Here is a 19,109-nt window from a genome sequence, read left to right as displayed (position 1 = left end):
CATTCTATTCAGCACAGTTCTTTTCTCAGCCATTTAAAGAAATTATAATCTAACACATACCTAGCTAGATTACTTACTAAAAGTTCTAAGACTCCATTCCTGGTCTATCCCCGGCAAAAGCAGCATATAGACAGATACAGACCCTTTGTTTCTCTCCCTCCTCCCAGCTTTTGAAAGTATCTTGTCTCCTCATTGGTCATTTTGGTCAGGTGCCAGTGAGGTTACCTTTAGCTTCTTAACCCTTTACAGGTGAGAGGATTTTTCCTCTTGCCAGGAGGGATTTTAAAGGGGTTTACCCTTCCCTTTATATTTATGACAACTTGTAAGTAAATACTTGAAAATGGTGTGATTATATTGTTGTTGTGTATCTGTAATTGATCCATAGTTAAGATGGCAATTAAATTTCTATTATAAAACAATGCTGGTAGTACCTTATAAAACACACAAAAATAATAGCAATCTCATCATTAGTATGTTACCTATAGAGATGAGGTAGAATTTTTCTATCATATTTAAAGAGAATTGGACAAGGAATTTATGTATTATGACACCTAAAATATACATATTCACTAGAAGCCAAGGCAGAGATCAGCCGGAAATGTTTGTGGAGGCCTTCTGCATGGAGCCAAGTGAGCAAAACTACAATATTGCCATCCCCAATAATTCAAAAATCATGAGTTGTGTCCTCAAAATCATGAGTTTTTTTTTTTAAATTGTGGGTTCCTTTTATTGGCTTTTTAGTTTCTGAGCTTTTATGGTACAGTAGGGTAATGTTTTCAAGATTTTTTCTGGAACCACACTGGCTAGATTTTATTTTTTAATATAAGCTGAGAGATCCTCATGCAATCTCTTGATTCCAGCAGCTGGGGCTTCAAGAAAAAACATCAAATACTTACACAACTTGTGAGAAAAACCAAAGAATGACTTAATAATGAGATTAAGAAAATGCCGCTACAGATGTTAACCCCCAAGACTTCTGTTAGCACCCTGTCTTCCTTCTCCCTGGAACGCCTAAGCAAAAATGGAACCCCGCTTTGAAGATCTGCAAGGTGGGGGAAATAGGGACAGTTTAGCATCTGTGGGCAGCATATTAAGGTATATAAGATTCCCGTCCCTGCTCCTTCTTTTCACCTCATGCTTCGTCTCAGGCACCATGCAATAGGCCCCTGGAAAGTTATGAACCCCCTTCGCAATCGTCCTGCTTATCTCCTATTGCACCCAGGCCCCTGTGTAATGTGGGCTCCTTCCTCCATTTTCCTGCTGTTACTGGGCACCATTCAGGTGTCTAGAGTGAAGAATTCCTCCCCCAACTACCTTAATCCCTCACAAGCCTAAAGGGATTTTTAAACTTTCACATTCTTCAAAAATAATATGCGCATAGACTACTGATATGTGGCTGTTATCTTAACTTCACCTTTAAAAAATGTGTTGTAGAATGTCAGACCATAAAAGAAGTGTATATTTCACCAATTAAGATTTTTTCATAGACTATTTTAGCACATGAATATCTCTGCTCAATTACTCTGTTTTAAAAATCCAAATTTAAACCAACTTAATCCTCAATTAGCCCTTACATCCTTTTGGCATTTCTGCAGAAATCTGATTTAGAAATAAAGTATTTAAAAAATCATGCACACCATATAAGCAATATGTGATTGCCTACTAACTTCTTTTAAAAATACACCAATATACAGAGTTAAAGACAAATGTATGTACATGAGGGCATACATCTAAAACACTGTCCATTGAAATACAAAGTAAAGCATTTAAAGACAGGCTAGTAACATGTTCCTTGATTGGCCTTCCTTAATCTCAGCCAAAGTGAGTCATCCCTTTATCCTGAATAGTCATCTCTTTTCCTGAATTCCTCCCATTAGGATTATTTGAATGTGCAATATGTGATTTTGTGCATTCTAGAGAGCATACAGAATGAGAAAATGACAGCTGGTGGAGGAATACTAGGGTAGATATCAAAGCAGGATCCCCTTCTAATATCATCTTAAAGGCATGCTTGTGGGAATGCACAGGGAGTAGGGGTTACATATGAACTTTTGTCTTCTTACATTTAATTCATGTTGGAAGGGACCCAGAAAACCTCTCAGACCCTAGACTGCAAATTTCAGATTGCATGTGCTTTGATTTGACTGTGTAATCAAATCATTGCTTATTCAGATAAGAATACCAATGCTTTAAACTGAATGTGTGACCATTAGTACTCACAAGTATCCTATTTTTAATGGGAGAGGGAATTATTTTTGATGCTCTTCACCCCTCTGGTTATGAGAGGCTACTGATTCTGTGGATGCTTGCGTCTGCCTCTCATTGGCCCCAGTTAAGCAAACAATTTTTAGTCCAACTTGGTATATCAGTTCATCTGTTCCACAGTTTTTGAAGAAAAAACATATTAGATCAGTAAAAAGTTACACGTGAACAAAGAAAAGGGATCCCAGTTACTTTAGGATCAGAAACATTTTTCTTTTGGTGTATATCTATTAAGCCAGCTATCTAAACTATAGTAGAACCTCAGAGTTATGAACACCAGAGTTACAAACTGACCAGTCAACCACCCATCTCATTTGGAACGAGAAGTATGCAATCAGGCAGCAGAAGACACACACACACACACACACACACACACAAAGCAAATACAGTACAGTACTGTGTTAAACGTAAACTACTAAAAAAATTAAGGGAAAGTTTAAAAACAGATTTGACAAGGTAATTTCTGTGCTTGTTTCATTTAAATTAAGATGGTTAAAAGCAGCATTTTTCTTCTGCACAGTAAAGTTTCAAAGCTATATTAAGTCAATGTTCAGTTGTAAACTTTTGAAAGAACAACCATAATGTTTTGTTCAGAGTTACGAACATTTCAGAGTTACGAACAACCTTTATTCCTAAGGTGTTAGTAACTGCGGTTCTACTGCGGTAATACATTTTAAACACAGTGAACTAAAACTGAGAACTCTTGAACTTTTTACCAGACTAGCCAGGGGATTAAATGTTTCTATCTACTATTGGGGTGGTGGGAGACTTTTCACCAACAAGTTCCATGTTGCACCGGGGTAGTAGACCTTGTATCTTTCATGCCTAGGTAGGTACCCTAACCACAAGGCTATAGAGTCATTCTCACTCTTCTTGGCCCAATGACTATTTAAGTATTTATACAAAGTACAACAGTTTCAAAAGGAGATATTCAGAGAGCCCTACAAGAGACTATTCAATAGCTACATCCTAAGACTAGGGCAGTCTCCTGAGAGGTGAGAGATCCACATTCAAATACTTTCTCCCCATTGAGCAGAGGGTGGTATTGAACCAGGGGCTGGGTGGTATTGAATCACTAAGTTAAAATTATAAAGTGGATGCTACCATGATCTGCTCCTCCAGCATTTCTTGCATAAAATGGCTTAGATACATGACTCCAAGAGAGGGTTCATGGCCAAAGATCCCAAGCAGAGATAAGTACCAAACTCTCTGAGAAGGGTGAGCGTAGGACATACCCTCTTTTTCACATCTGCTGTTGTCTAGTTTAGATGGGAAGCAGCCTAGCCTGCTGGCTTTTGTGGTTCCTATACTTAGGTACATATTGCCTGGGCACCTAACTCAGGCTTTGTGGATTCCAGTAATTTTCACAAGGCCTCACATCTGAAAAACTCTTAGGCATCTATGTCCCAGTTTCAGGCACCACTGTGATCCACAATCTTTCTCCCACTCAGCTACCACTTAACCCTGTGGGTAGCTAATCTCAGGGCATGTCTACACTACAATCTTAAATTGACCTGTTAGGTTGATTTACAGCTGCCGCAGTACTTACTGATGTCCACACTACCCTCCTGTCGATGGTGCGCGTCCTCACCAGTAGCGCTTCCACTGACTGAAGAGGGACAAGGGTGGGGGGCTGAGAGCCCAGGCTATTAGCTCCATGCAGCTCCCCATTGGGAGCCCAACTGCCCCCAGAGGCTTCTTGCCTCCCTGCTCTGTGCTGGAAGGGGGAGGGTTGCTGGGGTGGGGGGGGCAAGCTGCTCCCAGCTGGGAGTAGGGGGGGAAGCCACCTGGGGTCCAGTCAGTTGCCATTCTCCTGGTGGGGAGCTGGGACCCTGAGGGGCAGCAGGGCTCTGTGACAGGTTAGATTATAGAAACCCGCCTTGGGAACTGCCATGTGATGTGCTGAGACTACCTCTGAGCCCATTTTCCCTGGCAGCGTAGAACTTCAGTGCTCTGCTTGGTTTGAGCCAGACACGCTAGCCTGCTACAAACGCAGACCCAGGTCTGAACCACATCCCCCAAAAGCCGCAGGCTTAACTGAAAACAGCTTAAGAAGTGTTCCTGTCTTCAACACTCAGATACCCAACTCCCAATGAGGTCCAAACCCCAAATTAATCCGTTTTACCCTGTATAAAGCTTATACAGGGTAAACTCATAAATTGTTTGCCCTCTATAACACTGATAGAAAGATATGCACAGCTGTTGCCCCCTGCCCCTCCCCGCCCCCCGGTATTAATACATACTCTGGGTTAATCAATAAGTAAAAAAAGATTTTATTAAATACAAAAAGTAGGATTTAAGTGGTTCCAAGTAATAACAGACAGAACAAAGTGAATTACCAAGCAAAATAAAATAAAACATGCAAGTCTATGCCTAGTACAGTAAGAAAACTGAATACAGATAAAATCTCACCATCAGAGATGTTTCAATAAGCTTCTATCACAGACTGGACGCCTTCCTAATCTGGGCACAATTCTTTCCCCTGGTACAGCCCTTGTTCCAGCTCAGCTGGTAGGTAGGGGATTTTTCATGACTGCAGTCCCCTTTGTTCTGTTCCACCCCCTTATATATATTTTTGCACAAGGTTAAAATCCTTTGTCCCTCTCTGGGTTCCCACCCCTCCTTCTAAATGAAAAAACACCAGGTTAAAGATGAATTCCAGTTCAGGTAACATGATCACATGTCACTGTAAGACTTCATTACTCACTTGCCAGTGCACAGGTATACAGGAAGACTTACAAGTAAACAAAGCCATCTACAGTCAATTGTCCTGGTTAGTGGAAGCCATCAAGATTCCAAACCACCATTAATGGCCCACACTTTGCATAATTACACAGAACCTCAGAGTTATATTTTATACTTTTAGTTTCAGATACAAAAATAATATATACATACAAATAGGATGACCACACTCAGTAGATTATAAGCTTTGTAATAATACCTTACAAGAGATCTTTTGCATGAAGCATATTCCAGTTACATTATATTCACAGTCATTAGCATATTTTCATAAAATCATACAGAGTGCAATGTCACAGGCTCCCAGCAGGGAGTGGGGAGCCCGGGGAGCAGCCCAAGAAGGGAACCTGGGTGTCAGGATGCTTTGGAGCGGAGACCTGCCAGCTGCCAGCTGGGGAGCCAGGAGCTGGCTTTCTTGTCAATTTCATAGCTCCAAGACAGCCAACAACCTATGTTAGCAATGCTGTGTCATCCTAACTACACAACATAAACCCTTAGCTTCTCATGGAGTAGGGTACTTACCTCGGCGGGAGCAAGACTGCAGTGTAGACACTAACATAGTTAGGTTGACATAAGCTGCCTATGTCGATCTAACTCTGTAGAGTAGACCAAGCCTCACTCTGCATTTAAATTTTTGCTGTAAAAGTCCCTGAGGCATCTAGGTTTCTGCCTCTGGGCATGTTGACTGCTCCTCACTTTAGGTGACTGGACACCTATATAATGCCTACGCCCCAGCACAATTCTCAAACCAGCAGAAGATAGGCGGGGCTGATCTGGTTGGGATGCTAAGAGCTGGCTTACTGGATGAGGCCCCATTACAAAGCCCGCCAGAGGAAGCTATGGTGGTGGTGCCTCTCTTACAACTTACAGCTCTCTAGTTAGTACATTCATATAGCACACCCAGGTTCAATTACCCCTTCTGCTGTAGGGAGAGCAAGGATTTGCACAGAGGGGCCCCCACTTCTCAGAAGGGTGCTCTGGGGTTTGCAATATTTTGATGTGAGTTTCTCTCAATCTCTCCTCTTGAAGCTGTTCCACTTTGGACATCTCCTCCTCCTCAGTAACTCTTATTGGCTAGTTTAAATGGTTAAATGGTTCCCAACCTCACATGCTGGGTTTTGTGGGTCCCGTTATCACACACTGATCTCTCCCCATGCACTGTATAGGAGGCTGGGCACCTAACTCAGGCTTTGTGAATTCAATTGTTGTTCCCATGATTTTCTAAGCACCTAAAAGTTAGGTGTTGCAACACCTAGATCCCTTTGTATATCTGGACCTGATACTTTACAACTCCCTAATCTCCATTTTTGAGTCCTTCTCCCACAAAAATATCTTCAGTGGCTGCCTATACTGTTGTTTATAGCTTTCTCAAGCAACAGTAGTGTCAGTAAGAAACCACCATGATTCTTACCAGTTTCACTACTTTCTATAGTGTTCTAAATATCAGCTGTGAAACTGATCAGAATCTTATTAATTTAATTCTGCTGTTGATTATCAAAGCTAGGAGCCATTGCAGTGACAGTGGATTTACTTGTTTGCAGAGTAGGAAGACAGTACTGCATTTTTTCACATTCTGTTAACTTTCCAAATGTTATTGTCATAACCATAATAGAAACCATAACAGCTAGAATCCTAATTGTTTAAAAATAAATTCACTTAAAGAGTGAAAGTTTAGGTATCCATAATCACCAGCCAAAGCTTTCCATTTGTCATGAATTGAGTAAATTTTTTTCAAGCCCTGCTAAAACTTTTGAATTTCTAGACTAAATCAAGTATTCTTTTATATACTATTGCTTATACAAAGATATGCAAATATCTGTGTGAACTGAATGTATCTGGAGAGGAGGAAAGGTCTTAAAAAATTAATCCTTAAACTCACTAAAGTGGTTATATAGTTTATTCTCCACATCTCTAGAATTAAAAAAGCTGTAAAATAAATCCTTTTCTTTTTTGTTTTGCATTCTTTCCACCAAGGTCAAATTCACCTTGCCTTTATTAATATAAAAAAGGTATCTTAAAAGTCTTTGCAGTAAACTGATATATTTCAGCATCTCCAGAATTTGGGGAAATTTTGTGGAAAGTAATGTGAATTATAAGTTATTAATGATCAATCTGATGAAGAAAGTGTTATATAATGGGTAAACAAATGTATGTTGAGGCACAGAAGATTTTAGATGATAAAGCTGCAGCATGAAGATCAAATTAGAAAGAAATGATCTGGTTTCCATAGCCCATATGTGTGCTGAAAGCCGAAAGAATGTCATTTCTTGGGGCTTGCCTGAGGTTTGTTGGTTTGAAAACAGGAGAGAGTTGTTATTTAAAACATTTCTGATACATTAGATGCAATCTACCCAAGATATGAAGTGTATGACAGAAAACAATACCAGAAAATAATATAACATTAATGGTAGGAAGTTTACAAGTTAATTTACCAACATTGGGAGAACAGCAAGAAGTAAGATTAGAAATTCCCTCCACTCTCTCCAGTGTATCAGTATTTTTCTGGTATCAAGAGTCCCGATCAACAAAGGGGCCTAAGCCCCAGACTGGGTGCCTAAGTCCCATTTTTTGTCTTCAGTGAGATTCATAAAATGTACATCAAACACTGTAGGCACTTAAACTCTCTCAGTACCTAACTTGTCATGGAAAAAGCTCCCTCTGTGCCTAAGTTTCTGCCTGTGAGTGTGACATTGCTGCTTTACGCTAGGTGTCCAGTTGCCTATCTCCCTCCTAGTTCCAGAACAATCCAAAAACTGGGGGAGGCTAGGTGGACGAACATCTGAGGCCACCTACCAGATGGGGTCTCATTCAAAATTTGCACAGAGGTCTACCACCTTTAGGAGAGTGCTCTAATCACTGAGCTCTGGGAAATTCTGATGTCAGGCTCCCTTAGTCTCTCCTCTTGAAGCTGTTCCACCATGGATAAATAACAAAAGAGTGATTGGAGCAGGGGGACTGGAACCTGAATCTCCCAACTCCCAGCTCACTCTCATTCAGTGACTATTTAAATATTTATCCACAGGGGGAAAGTCATAGGACCAAGGAGAGAGAAAGAATAACTCTGTAGCCTGGTGAGTAGGGCACACAAGGAGGGGACCCCAGATCCAGTCCCCCTTCTCCAATCACTCTTTAATTATTTATCTACAGTGGAAAAGCTACAACAGGAGAAATTGAGGGACCTCCACATCAGAAGATCCCATAGCCCAGTGGTTTGAGCACATTCCAAAAAGAGAGAAGATTCCTGTTTAAATCCTTTCTCCCCTGTCAGCAGAGTGGGGACTTGAACATGGGGCTCTATATCCCAGGTGAGTGCTCTAACCCCTAGACTAAAAGTTATACAGTGAGCACCACCTCCTCTGGCTGTTTTGTGTGGAGCAAGGCAGACACCTCACTCATTCCTGTGAAAAATAGCTTCGACACCTAAGCCTCCTGACTCCAGGAGATGGGCTTCCATCCCTAGCAGGCTAGCTTTTGTGGATCACATTCTTAGGTACCTATCTCTCCCCATTCACTGCATAGGGATCCTACACACCAACCTTAGGCTTTGTGGATCACAGTGTTCGTTGTTCCTGTAATTTTCTGAGCACGTAAAAATTAGGTGCTGAAATGTTCAGCATTGCAATGACTAACTCCTTTTGTGGACCTGACCCAAGGCACTCAGAACTTTATATAATATTCCAGCAGAGGTATATAGAGAGCAAATTGTCTCATGAACTCATGCCTGTGCATTTGCAGCCAATAACTGCCCAACAATTTGAAGGATGGAAATGCCACTAAACTTATTCACAGGACTCAAGAAGAGAAAATAGGATTCACAAAAGATCTATGGCTTGTCTAAATCAAAGGATGGAAACTGTCTAATGTTCATCTTATGGAGAATGTGGGATGAATGTGATTGCAGCTAAAAATACCAGTCAAAGTAATAGACTGATTTTAATGAAAATCGTGCACAAAATTGGGGGAACAAATTTGAAACGAGCATCAAAGACCAGCTTGTCTGGGTGAAAATGTAAAAATGAGGTTTTGGACATGAGGGCCCGTAGCTCGCTAGCACATACTGTAGATGTGAGAATTATTAGAAAAACATAATTATGATCTATAATCTACAAGTGGTTCCCAAACTTGTTCAGCCGCTTGTGCAGGGAAAGCCCCTGCCAGGCCGGGCCGGTTTGTTTACCTGCCACGTCCGCAGGTTCGGCCAATCGCGGCTCCCAGTGGCTGCGGTTCGCTGCTCCAGGCCAATGGGGGCTGCTGGAAACGGCAGTCAGCACAACCCTCGGCCCACGCTGCTTCCCGCAGCCCCCATTGGCCTGGAGCAGCGAACCGCAGCCACTAGGAGCAATGATCAGCTGAACCTGCGGATGTGTCAGGTAAACAAATCGGCCCGGCCCGCCAGGGGCTTTAAGTTTGGGAACCACTGATCTAGGAAATACACACTGATAGGTTCTAAATGGAGGACTCATGAATCCCAAAATTAGAGATAAATGTTCTATGCCATTTGAAAGTTAGGATTCCAATCTTTCAGATGTGGTAGAGCATAGATTCTAGTTATGAGCTCTTCAGAGTGGTGATTATACAGTTCTTTGTGTTTCTACAGAGCCCAAATCCTGACTGGAGACTTTGTGAATTAAAAGCAATAATAATAATAATTAAAGAACAGTTCTCTATACACTGATCACTAAAATCAGATTAGAATACAAGTTTGTTGACGGTTCATATGAACATAAGAACGACTATACTGGATCAGACCAAAGGTCCATCTTGTCCAGTATCCTGTCTTCCAACAGTGGCCAATGCCAGGTTCCCCAGAGGGAATGAACAGAACAGGCAATCATCAAGTGATCCATCCTGTCGCCCATTCCCAGCTTCTGACGCCATCCCTGCCCATCCTGGCTAATAGCCATTGATGGACCTATCCTCCATGAATTTATCTAGTTCTTTTTTTAACCCTGTTATAGTCTTGGCATTCACAACATACTCTGGCAAGGGGTTTCACGAGTTGACTGTGCATTGTCTGAAAAAATACTTCCTTTTGTTTGTTTTAAACCTGCTGCCTATTAATTTCATTTGGTGAGCCCTAGTTTTTGTGTTATGAGAAGGAGTAAATAACACTTTCTTATTTACTTTCGCCATACCAGTCATGATTTTATAGACCTCAATCATATCCCTCCTTAGTCGTCTCTTTTCCAAGTTGAAAAGTCCCAGCCTTATTAATTTCTCCACATATGGCAGCTGTTCCATACCCCTAATCATTTTTGTTCATATCCTTGTTTTATGTTATAGCCCTGTTTTTTACACTTCATGTTTTGTGTTTTTAAGGCCTAATTCAGGCAAAGATTTATGCATGTGTTTAACTTTATGCACTATGAATAATCTTATTGAAGTTAATTTGATTAAGCACATGCATAAAGTTAAGCACCCGGGTATGACATTTATTATTTAATAGGCTAACATTAAATAATAAAAGTGTTTTTATTATTACATGATAATAGGTCAATGCTGGGAGGGGCTTTGCTCTTAATTATTGTTATTTGTTAGTTCAACTGAGACCTCTAGAAGGGGAAAATGTTATTTCTCAAATATATTCTACAGAGTACAATGCTTCTCATTATATTTAAGGTAGACTTGTTTGTTTGTTTTTCTTCTAAATTTTGATATATATAATGAATTCCAGAGGCTGGGTGAGATCAGTTTCTAGAGGTTTTTTTCATGCATTTTGTAGTTATTATTGGGAATGTATATGCAATTAAAAAGAAAGAGAAAGAAAGACTGTTGCCAACACCTTGAATTGTACCCAAAAGCAAACAAAAAAACAATCCAGAGCTTTGAGCACAGATGTTATGTGCTATAACGGCACATCCCACTTAGAAATTGAGCAGCATTACCAGAAGCTTTGAGGTTTATTTATTCAATTTAATGGAAGCAATCAGTTATAACAATTACTGTAGGAAAGGTTCGCTACAAACACAGGGTGTGATATTGTTATCTTTACTCATGGCAGAAGTCCCACACATTTTAATAGAATTACTTCTGTAAAGACTGTTAGTGAAAGTAAAGGTTGATGGATCAACCCCTATTTGTCATCCTCATGCTAAAGGGCTAGTCACTAGAAAATGAATGTTTATTTTCAAGGTAATATTTTCTAATACTGTGTGAAAGGTTTTTGATGATTATTTTTGGAAGTTCTTTTAAAAATGCTGTATTTTTTTTGTTTTCAGAGTTATGTAATGATGTTCAGCTGTTTTCTCCTACTTCTTTGTATAGGTTTTCCTTTAACTAAAATACAATCTTATAATAATAATTAATAGTAATATGTTGCATTTCTACAGCATCTTTCAGTTGAGGATTTAAGGACTGTCTCCTCTGAAAGAAAAAACTTTCACCATATGATGTGACATTTATGTCATAATTTCACTAGTGACACAAGGTGAGGACTTTTTGACACAGTGTCATGGCATGACATGATAACATTTTAATGCAGTACAACATAATTATGTTTGGACATAACTCCATGATAGGTTGGAATTTGATTCAATATGATTTGATTATGGAAAACAATATAACAACACACACAGCAACACAAAATTGGCACATTTTAACCTGAGGTATCACAATATGCTGAGAGACCACCCATTACCTCGAGATGACATTTCCTCAAGGCCTCAAAGCTATTTCCATGACCAATTAATCCCAGTTAAAATCATGCCAACCCTACATACTTTCTGGCAGGCACCGCTCCCGCCCTCCAACATGCTTCATGGGCACATGAGACTAAACAAATTAAAAGCCTCTTTAGTGGCAGCAAACATACCACAGTGTTTCTCATCATGGCTTTAACAGTGAATCCATCGGTGACCTGCTGCTTGGTTCTCCTCAGCTGCCCCAGTGGCTGCTGTTGTTGTGGAGGTCTCTCTCCAGTGGGTTTCGGGGGGCTCGAACCATCTTTCTCTGCCACCATCTCACCAGGCACCTTTGTGGGGGACAGGAAATAAATATATAGGCGAAAATAATATATTGGGAAAAAAACAAATCCTCCCCACTGTCCTGCTGCCCTTCCTCACCCCCCCCCCGCCGCTGCTGCCCTTCCTCACCTCCTGCCTCCCTTCCTCTTCCTCACTCCCTGCTCTGGCTGCCCTTCCTCACCCCCTGCTGTTGCCTATGGAGGCTCCCGTGTAGGGTCTGGCTGGGGGGGCGGGACACTGCCTCACTTTGTCGCTAACACCAACACGCTTCCAGGGACGCCTCTCGGTTGCTAGGCAACGTGTCAACAACCTGCCCGGCTTCTGTTTGCGGTCACGTGACAAAGGGGGGGGAAATTGCGCCGATCACGTGGAACAGCTCGGGCTAGAGCAGGAAAGCGCGCACGCACGCACGAAAGAACTACACTACCCAGAGTACTAAGCGATCGGCAGGCTGGCTCCAAGTGTGCGCATGCGCACTATGACAGCAATCCTGCAGACTCGCCCTGCAGTTGCGTATTCAGTCAGAGTGCTGCAGGCGAGAATTTGAGCTGCGAGGGCGAACGGGAACGGGTGCGTGCGCGCGCTCCCTCCCCTCCCCCCCACCGTGGCCATGATAGGTGAGTGAGTGAGACCCGGATGCAGCGGCCCCCTCCCCTTTTCCGGCCTCCCCCCCCTCCCAGGCTCTGGGCCCTGCTCTGCCGGCGCAGGAGTGAGCAGCCTGTCGTGTCTCTCCCCAGCCTGGTCCCCCGGGTCCGCTCCCACCGCGCACACGCTGTGGTTCGTGGCCGCCGGCTCCACCCCGCCGCCCGCTTTCAGGCCTGGCCTCGCTGGCCGTCCGCCACAAGCTTGTTCGTCAGCAGTGGTGTGGTTCTTCTTCGCCCCCGCCAAAGGGCCGCCCCGCCACCAGGCCGGTCCCGAGAACACCGAGTGTGACCTTCTGCCCAGCCATCGACATAGAAAATACCGTGCGCTCCCCCAGCACAGCGTTCCCGCACTGTGCACACAGCCACCCCTCTCCAGAGCATACCCACATAAGATACCCACTTCGTGTGCCCGCCCTCATTGTATGCCCGCCCCCCAGCAGTACACATCCCCTGGCTCCACACAACACAACCAGCCCGTGTGCACGCTCCCACACCATACACCCACAGTACACACATACTGTATGCACCCAGAGTACATACACCTCTCCCCCCTCCCGCCCATGTAGTATGTGCACACACCCACACACAGTACATATTGGTGAATTGAGATCTTGCAAGTCTGGATTCCTTATTTCGCCAGCACCATCAATGTGGATGATGCTTTACAGGCAAATGATATAGTACAAGGGACTGGACTCTGCACTCCTCCTTTGCAGAGTTAGCTACACAGAAGAGAATGGTAGGTTTTTTACACCCACTTTGCACTGGCATTGGTTACCCCAAAAGAGTGAGACATTAAAAACTACAAAAAGAAAAGGAGGACTTGTGGCACCTTAGAGACTAACAAATTTATTTGAGCATACGCTTTCGTGAGCTACAGCATCCATGAAGTGAGCTGTCGCTCACAAAAGCGTATGCTCAAATAAATTTGTTAGTCTCTAAGGTGCCACAAGTCCCCCTTTTCTTTTTGCGGATATAGACTAACACGGCTGCTACTCTGAAACCTGACATTAAAACCTGATTATTTTCCTTTTTTTCCCTCCAGAAAACACTTGCCTATTTCAATGAAGTGTATCCCTTGTGTCCATTCACCCTGTGGTCTGCATATAAATCTTGTTGTATGCAGTAGGTCCCAGGATATTAGACAATGTGAGTGAAGTAATATCTTCTATTGGAGCTTTGTGTAAGCTCAGAAGCTTGTTTATCTCACCAACAGAAGTTGGTCTAATAAAAGATATTACCTCACCCATCTTGTCTCTATAAATCTTGATGGCAGCTGTGAATAAGTCATGGTTCATCTTGATCTTTCTTCACTGCCTTCATGCTGGTTGTGAGTTGCTGTCTTGTGCAGTCCTGCTGTGCCATTATCCCTTCAGGCAGCAGGCGTGGAGTGGAGCAATCAACCCGCATTCTGGCCTCACAGACAGTGGTGGGGGTCAGGAGAGCACCGGGTAAGATGACCAGGGTAGTCCCAAAGTTGGCAACATGTAGTCCTCTGATAATATTACAACACATGACTTTGTCCAACTAGCCAAAATTTCCCTGTAGTATTTGGGAAGAAGAGGCAATTAATCCCCAATATCCCGGTTCCCTCATTGTGGGTCCCACAAATCACAAGAGCCACCATGTGATCCCCTCAAAAACTGTAAAATTTCCTTTTTACATGCTCCCTCTCTTTCACTTTCATTTTTGTTATTTGGTTAATTATAGATAAAACAAGAAGAGCATAGAATTGAGGTGTTAGATAAAGTTATTTATGCTTAAAGGAATTCTTCCCATCCCCCTGATTTTAAACACCTGTTTTTCCCTGTCTCTCCTATTGGGTGTTTGTCTCCTATTTGAGATCTAATCAAGATTAAATGTATGCAATTTTATGGTTGATGTATAGATGAGACATTCATCCTCTAAAAGTTTTGTCACTGAATTTCTTTGGAAATTGTTGCATAATCTCCATTATTTTTACAGTTAGAAATTCTCTTTCCTTTCTCATTAATGTATGGCTTTCCAAAATGTTAGTGCACTGTTATTCTCTTTAAACCGTTTAAAGGCAAAAGAAAGTTAAGTGTAATTTTGCAACTCTGTGATTTTTTTTAATTCTGTGTGAATATTATATGCAACATCTACTGCAGTCGGTGCCTAGTTGCGTATATCTGTTTATTTTTTTCTCTAATGCAGTAGAAAGCATTTATGAGACAGCTTGATTTAATGAAAAAAGTGTTTTCATATCCAAATATTTATATATCTTGATGAATTCTACAGAGGTCAGATCACATTATGTGCTTACAGAACTGCAACTCTTGTTCTTTTTAAAAATTCCTCTAATTTCTTTATCAAGTTATTATAATATAGTTTAAAAAGGCATATGTGACTTAAAATTTTGAAGGTAAGAAAGGCTTGAATGTCATTTGCTTCTTATTGTGTGGCAAGTAGACCTTGCTTGAAGACCATGTCGAAAGACCATAAACTGAGCCGTAGCCTTCCTGTTAGGAATAAATCTGCACAAGTCTTTGATTTTGTTTGCATATGACCTAATGCAAATTACAGTACCTTGTTGACCTGAGTTTGTAGGAAATGACCTACTAAGACAAAAACTCTTTTGATCAACTTTAAACGGATCATTTATAAACTGATCAATAAAGTCTCAAAGCAGTTGACAGATGCTAAGTATATACGTGTGTATTTTAAATATATAATGTTTTTTCAAGCCTGACAAAAATACAGGAATCATATATTCTTACAGTACAGTGTTCTTGTGGATGATTTAGTTAGGAATGGTAATGACTACAGATCCAGCAATTTGATCTGTGTGGTTGGTCCGTGCACTCGTACAGAGAGCCCCACTGACTTCAGTGAAAATTTGTGTGGGCATAAGGGTGTGGCCCACCTGGATCAGATTGCAAGTCCATGGGACCATGCACAGTATATAAAGTTAAGCATGTGTGTAAGTGCTGGCAGCAATGAGGCTATATTTGTCTTTTCACTGTAGCAAATAGTGAATGCATAAAAAATTTAAAAATATATTTTGATTAGTGGAAAATTATTGGTACTACAATATATTAATTACTTAGAGCCTTGAGTGATTTATGGGATGGCAGCAAATTTTTATTTGAGACAAAAAGTAGAAAAAAAACAAAATCCAAAAGATTAGATGTATATAAAACACTGCCATTCTGTATCACATCCAAGGTCCATCTACTTCAGTATCCTGTTTCTGACAGTAGCCTCTAGATGCTTCAACGGGAGGGTAAGAACCCTACAGTAGGGAGATGAGGGTAATCTGCTTGCAAAGGTCTCATTCTGGTTTCTAATAGTTAAGATTGGTTTAAAACCTGAAACATAAAGTTGACTGTCCCTTCCAAAATCTGTTGTAATTAATTATGATAACTGGATATTCCTGATATTCATATAAATATCAGGTTTCAGACTAACAGCTGTGTTAGTCTGTATTCGCAAAAAGAAAAGGAGTACTTGTGGCACCGTAGAGACTAAGTGAGCTGTAGCTCACGAAAGCTTATGCTCAAATAAATTGGTTAGTCTCTAAGGTGCCACAAGTACTCCTTTTCTTTTTGCATATAAATATCCAGTCTCTTTTAGAATCTTATAAAGTTCTAGGCCTCAATGACTTATTTATTTCCTTTTATCAATTTTTAATTTCCCACCGTTTAGCTTAATTGAATGTTCCCTTGTTTGTGTGTTATGAGACAGGGAGAACAGAAGTATACCATTTGTTATTTTATCATGTACTTCTTATGGTCTGCTTTCTATAATAAACAATCCTAAACTTTTCAATCTCTTCATATGAGAGATTTTCCAGACCCTTGATTATTCTCAGTGCTCTCCCCTATAGTTTTGCAATATCCTTTGAGATGGGTTGGTAGTGCATGCAGTATTCCAGATAAGGCTGTGCCACTGAGTGAAGTAAAAGCATTATAATGTTCTTTGTATTATTCACCATCTCATTCCATATGCATCCTAAGACTTCTTAGCTTTTTTGGCTGTAGCTGGACAATGTGGATGGGTTTTCATTGGACTATCTACAGTGACACTGCAGTCCCATTCTTCAGCTGATACAGTTAATTTAGAACCTGTAAGGTGTATGAGTAAGGTAGTTAATTAAAAATCCTATAATGTGTATTAGGTAACTTTTCAGAAATAACAACAGCAGTTTGGTTGGAAGTGGGTTACCATGTAGTCCAAGACTTCAATGCTGACATTGAATCTGAATTGTATTAAAAAGCATAACTTTATATGTAAAAAGAAAAGGAGTACTTCTGGCACCTTAGAGACTAACCAATGTATTTGAAATAAATTGGTTAGTCTCGAAGATGCCACAAGTACTCCTTTTCTTTTTGCGAATACAGACTAACACGGCTGTTACTCTGTAACTTTATATGTGTTCATTATTTCAGTAGAGAGGTTACACTCCTAAGCCTTCAAAATATGGAAATATATTGATATTTATTTGTGTGACATCTTTATTTGGAACATCATACCAACAAATTAGTTATGTAAGTGTCAATAGACTTCTGATAGACTATCTATGGAGAAACTGATAGACTAACAGGGTTTTGTCCTACAAGCTTTACTGTTATGGATCTTCATTGAAGTCACGAGTGTTTCCTGAATTCTAGTTCTTAGATACATCTTTGGAAGTATTCAGCAAGGTAAATACCAAAGACAATATTTGTTGCCTAAACTCTTGAAGGAACTGTGTGTCTCCTGAGGTTTTCCCCTTTTAAGTGAAGTTGCAATACTCTGACTCCAGAATTGCCCATTTCATTTATTAATAGTTTTTAAAACTTTGTAGCCTATTTATATATAATTTCAGTTTGTTAATTGGCTATGCAGTTTATGATTTCAGGGAACTATTTAAAAGGGAAAAGAATTTAAGCATTTACAGATATTTAGAGAATGGGTCATTTGATTTGGTATTTCCCATTTAATCAAAAGAATATGTATGTACAGGCATTGATGAGTGCAAGACAGGACTATTCTCATGAATTACTGACTGTGGATGAGGGCAAAGTTTGTTTTCCTCTTTTCATATTTGCAAAAGACAACAAGCACCTGAACTGAGTTTCAATTCAAAATTTTGTACTTCCGGGATCAGTATTTTATTTGGTTGTCATTGGTCCAGAGCTAGCACTTAGAACTGCACATGAAAGCATTTGTATTGGCTTTCCCAATTCCCAAAATGCTTCTCTACCTTGTATGTCATAAGGCATGAGTTTTCAGGTCAGACCATAGTTCAAAAGTCAGGTCATTCTTATTACCCGTTCCCTTTCCACCCTTCACCCTCCCGCAAGCTGTATCTGTTCTACATATAATTTGCAAATCCAAGTTTTCTGTGTGGCTTGTTAGTATGTTGCATGTCAAATGTTTAAAAGTAGCAGTGTGAGTAATTACTATCTTAGTTTTATAAAGAGTTTTGAACCCTACTATTTTAATGTAGATGTTAAAAAGAAAAACACCTATTTCCTTCCTATTAAACCAACAAGCAACTCTAAATGCCTACGGCACACTTGTTCTAATGTATTTCTTAGGGAATCACAGGAAAGCACAATGTTAGAGAAATACTACCTTAGAATACTGCATAACCAGAAATCTGTAGTCCACATGTGTTAATCCTGCTATGGAGGGAAGACTTATCAGATCCATTTTCAGAAAATGATAATTGTAAGTAATAAATGTATAATGTAATTACATATTTTAAGTTGCACTGTTTATCTCTCAGTATATCCAGTCTATTTCGAGTACTGTTTGCCAGGCACTTTTCAAAATCACCCAGTTAACTTTTGGAAAGTAATCCATTGGAAACAAACTTACTGGATTCTGGAAGGAGTTAGATACTGTATCATAAATCTACTGTATTTGGCTTACTTAATAAAGGGAATCATGGTACTCTTTCCATCAGTTAAAAGGTTCTAAAAGAAGGCTTAGTTTGTCAAAAGTATGTGTATATAATAAAGAGAATAACAAAACCAGACCTCATTTCTATTCAGTTATAATTTTCAATGTAATAATATTTTTGTATATAGAACCAGATTCTCAGCTAATATAGATTGCCATAGAGCTATTGAAGTCAATGGAGCCACACAGGTTTACACCAGTTGTGGATCTGGCCCTTCTACAGCAGTGTAGCCTAGTGAATGCAGTGCTGGACTGGGACCCAGCTCCGTCACTGGCCTTCTGGATGACCTTGGGCAAGTTACTTTCCTGCTTTATGCCTCAGTTTCCCTATCTGTAAAATGGGCATGATGATACTGACTTCCTTGGTAAAGCGCTTTGAGATCTACTAATGAAAGACATTTATTATTATAGTTATTACTATTAGTATCAGTCATCCAGCAATCTCGAGGCATTTTATAAACATCAACTAAAACTAGCAACACCCATCAAATCTACTCCAACTGTAATTTGTGAACAAGAGTCTGATGTTCAACCACTTAAGAATTGTAGAAAAGCACAGCTAATTTGGTATGGAAATTGTCTTTGTTTCCCA

At 40.5% G+C, this 19,109-nt stretch overlaps 2 protein-coding genes across 8 annotated transcripts in view; one reads left to right on the top strand and one right to left on the bottom strand.

The window, feature by feature from the left end:
• Positions 1-13,110, bottom strand: part of PACRG (parkin coregulated) — a 496,005-nt gene extending 482,895 nt beyond the window's left edge. The window contains exons 1-2 of one of the 6 annotated variants that reach the window (XM_073337861.1): positions 12,726-13,110; positions 11,813-11,971 (exon numbers count right to left, since the gene is read on the bottom strand). In XM_073337861.1, coding sequence (XP_073193962.1) covers positions 11,813-11,959 — 147 coding nt within the window. In that variant the 5' untranslated portion in view covers positions 11,960-11,971; positions 12,726-13,110. Of the gene's footprint in view, positions 1-11,812; positions 11,972-12,092; positions 12,493-12,725 lie in introns of those variants that run through there. The other 5 variants (XM_073337862.1, XM_073337863.1, XM_073337860.1 and 2 more) reach the window with 5 other exon arrangements.
• Positions 12,443-19,109, top strand: part of PRKN (parkin RBR E3 ubiquitin protein ligase) — a 1,259,259-nt gene continuing 1,252,592 nt past the window's right edge. For both annotated transcript variants that reach the window (XM_073337855.1, XM_073337854.1), the window contains exon 1: positions 12,443-12,580. In XM_073337855.1, the coding sequence (XP_073193956.1) occupies positions 12,574-12,580 (7 nt within the window). In that variant the 5' untranslated portion in view covers positions 12,443-12,573. The remainder of the gene's footprint in view (positions 12,581-19,109) is intronic.

The sequence above is a fragment of the Lepidochelys kempii genome, chromosome 3 (genome assembly GCF_965140265.1).
Source record: "Lepidochelys kempii isolate rLepKem1 chromosome 3, rLepKem1.hap2, whole genome shotgun sequence".
NCBI lineage: Eukaryota > Metazoa > Chordata > Testudines > Cheloniidae > Lepidochelys > Lepidochelys kempii.
Note: the sequence above shows the minus strand (reverse complement) of the source record. Positions and strands in the feature narration are given on the sequence as shown.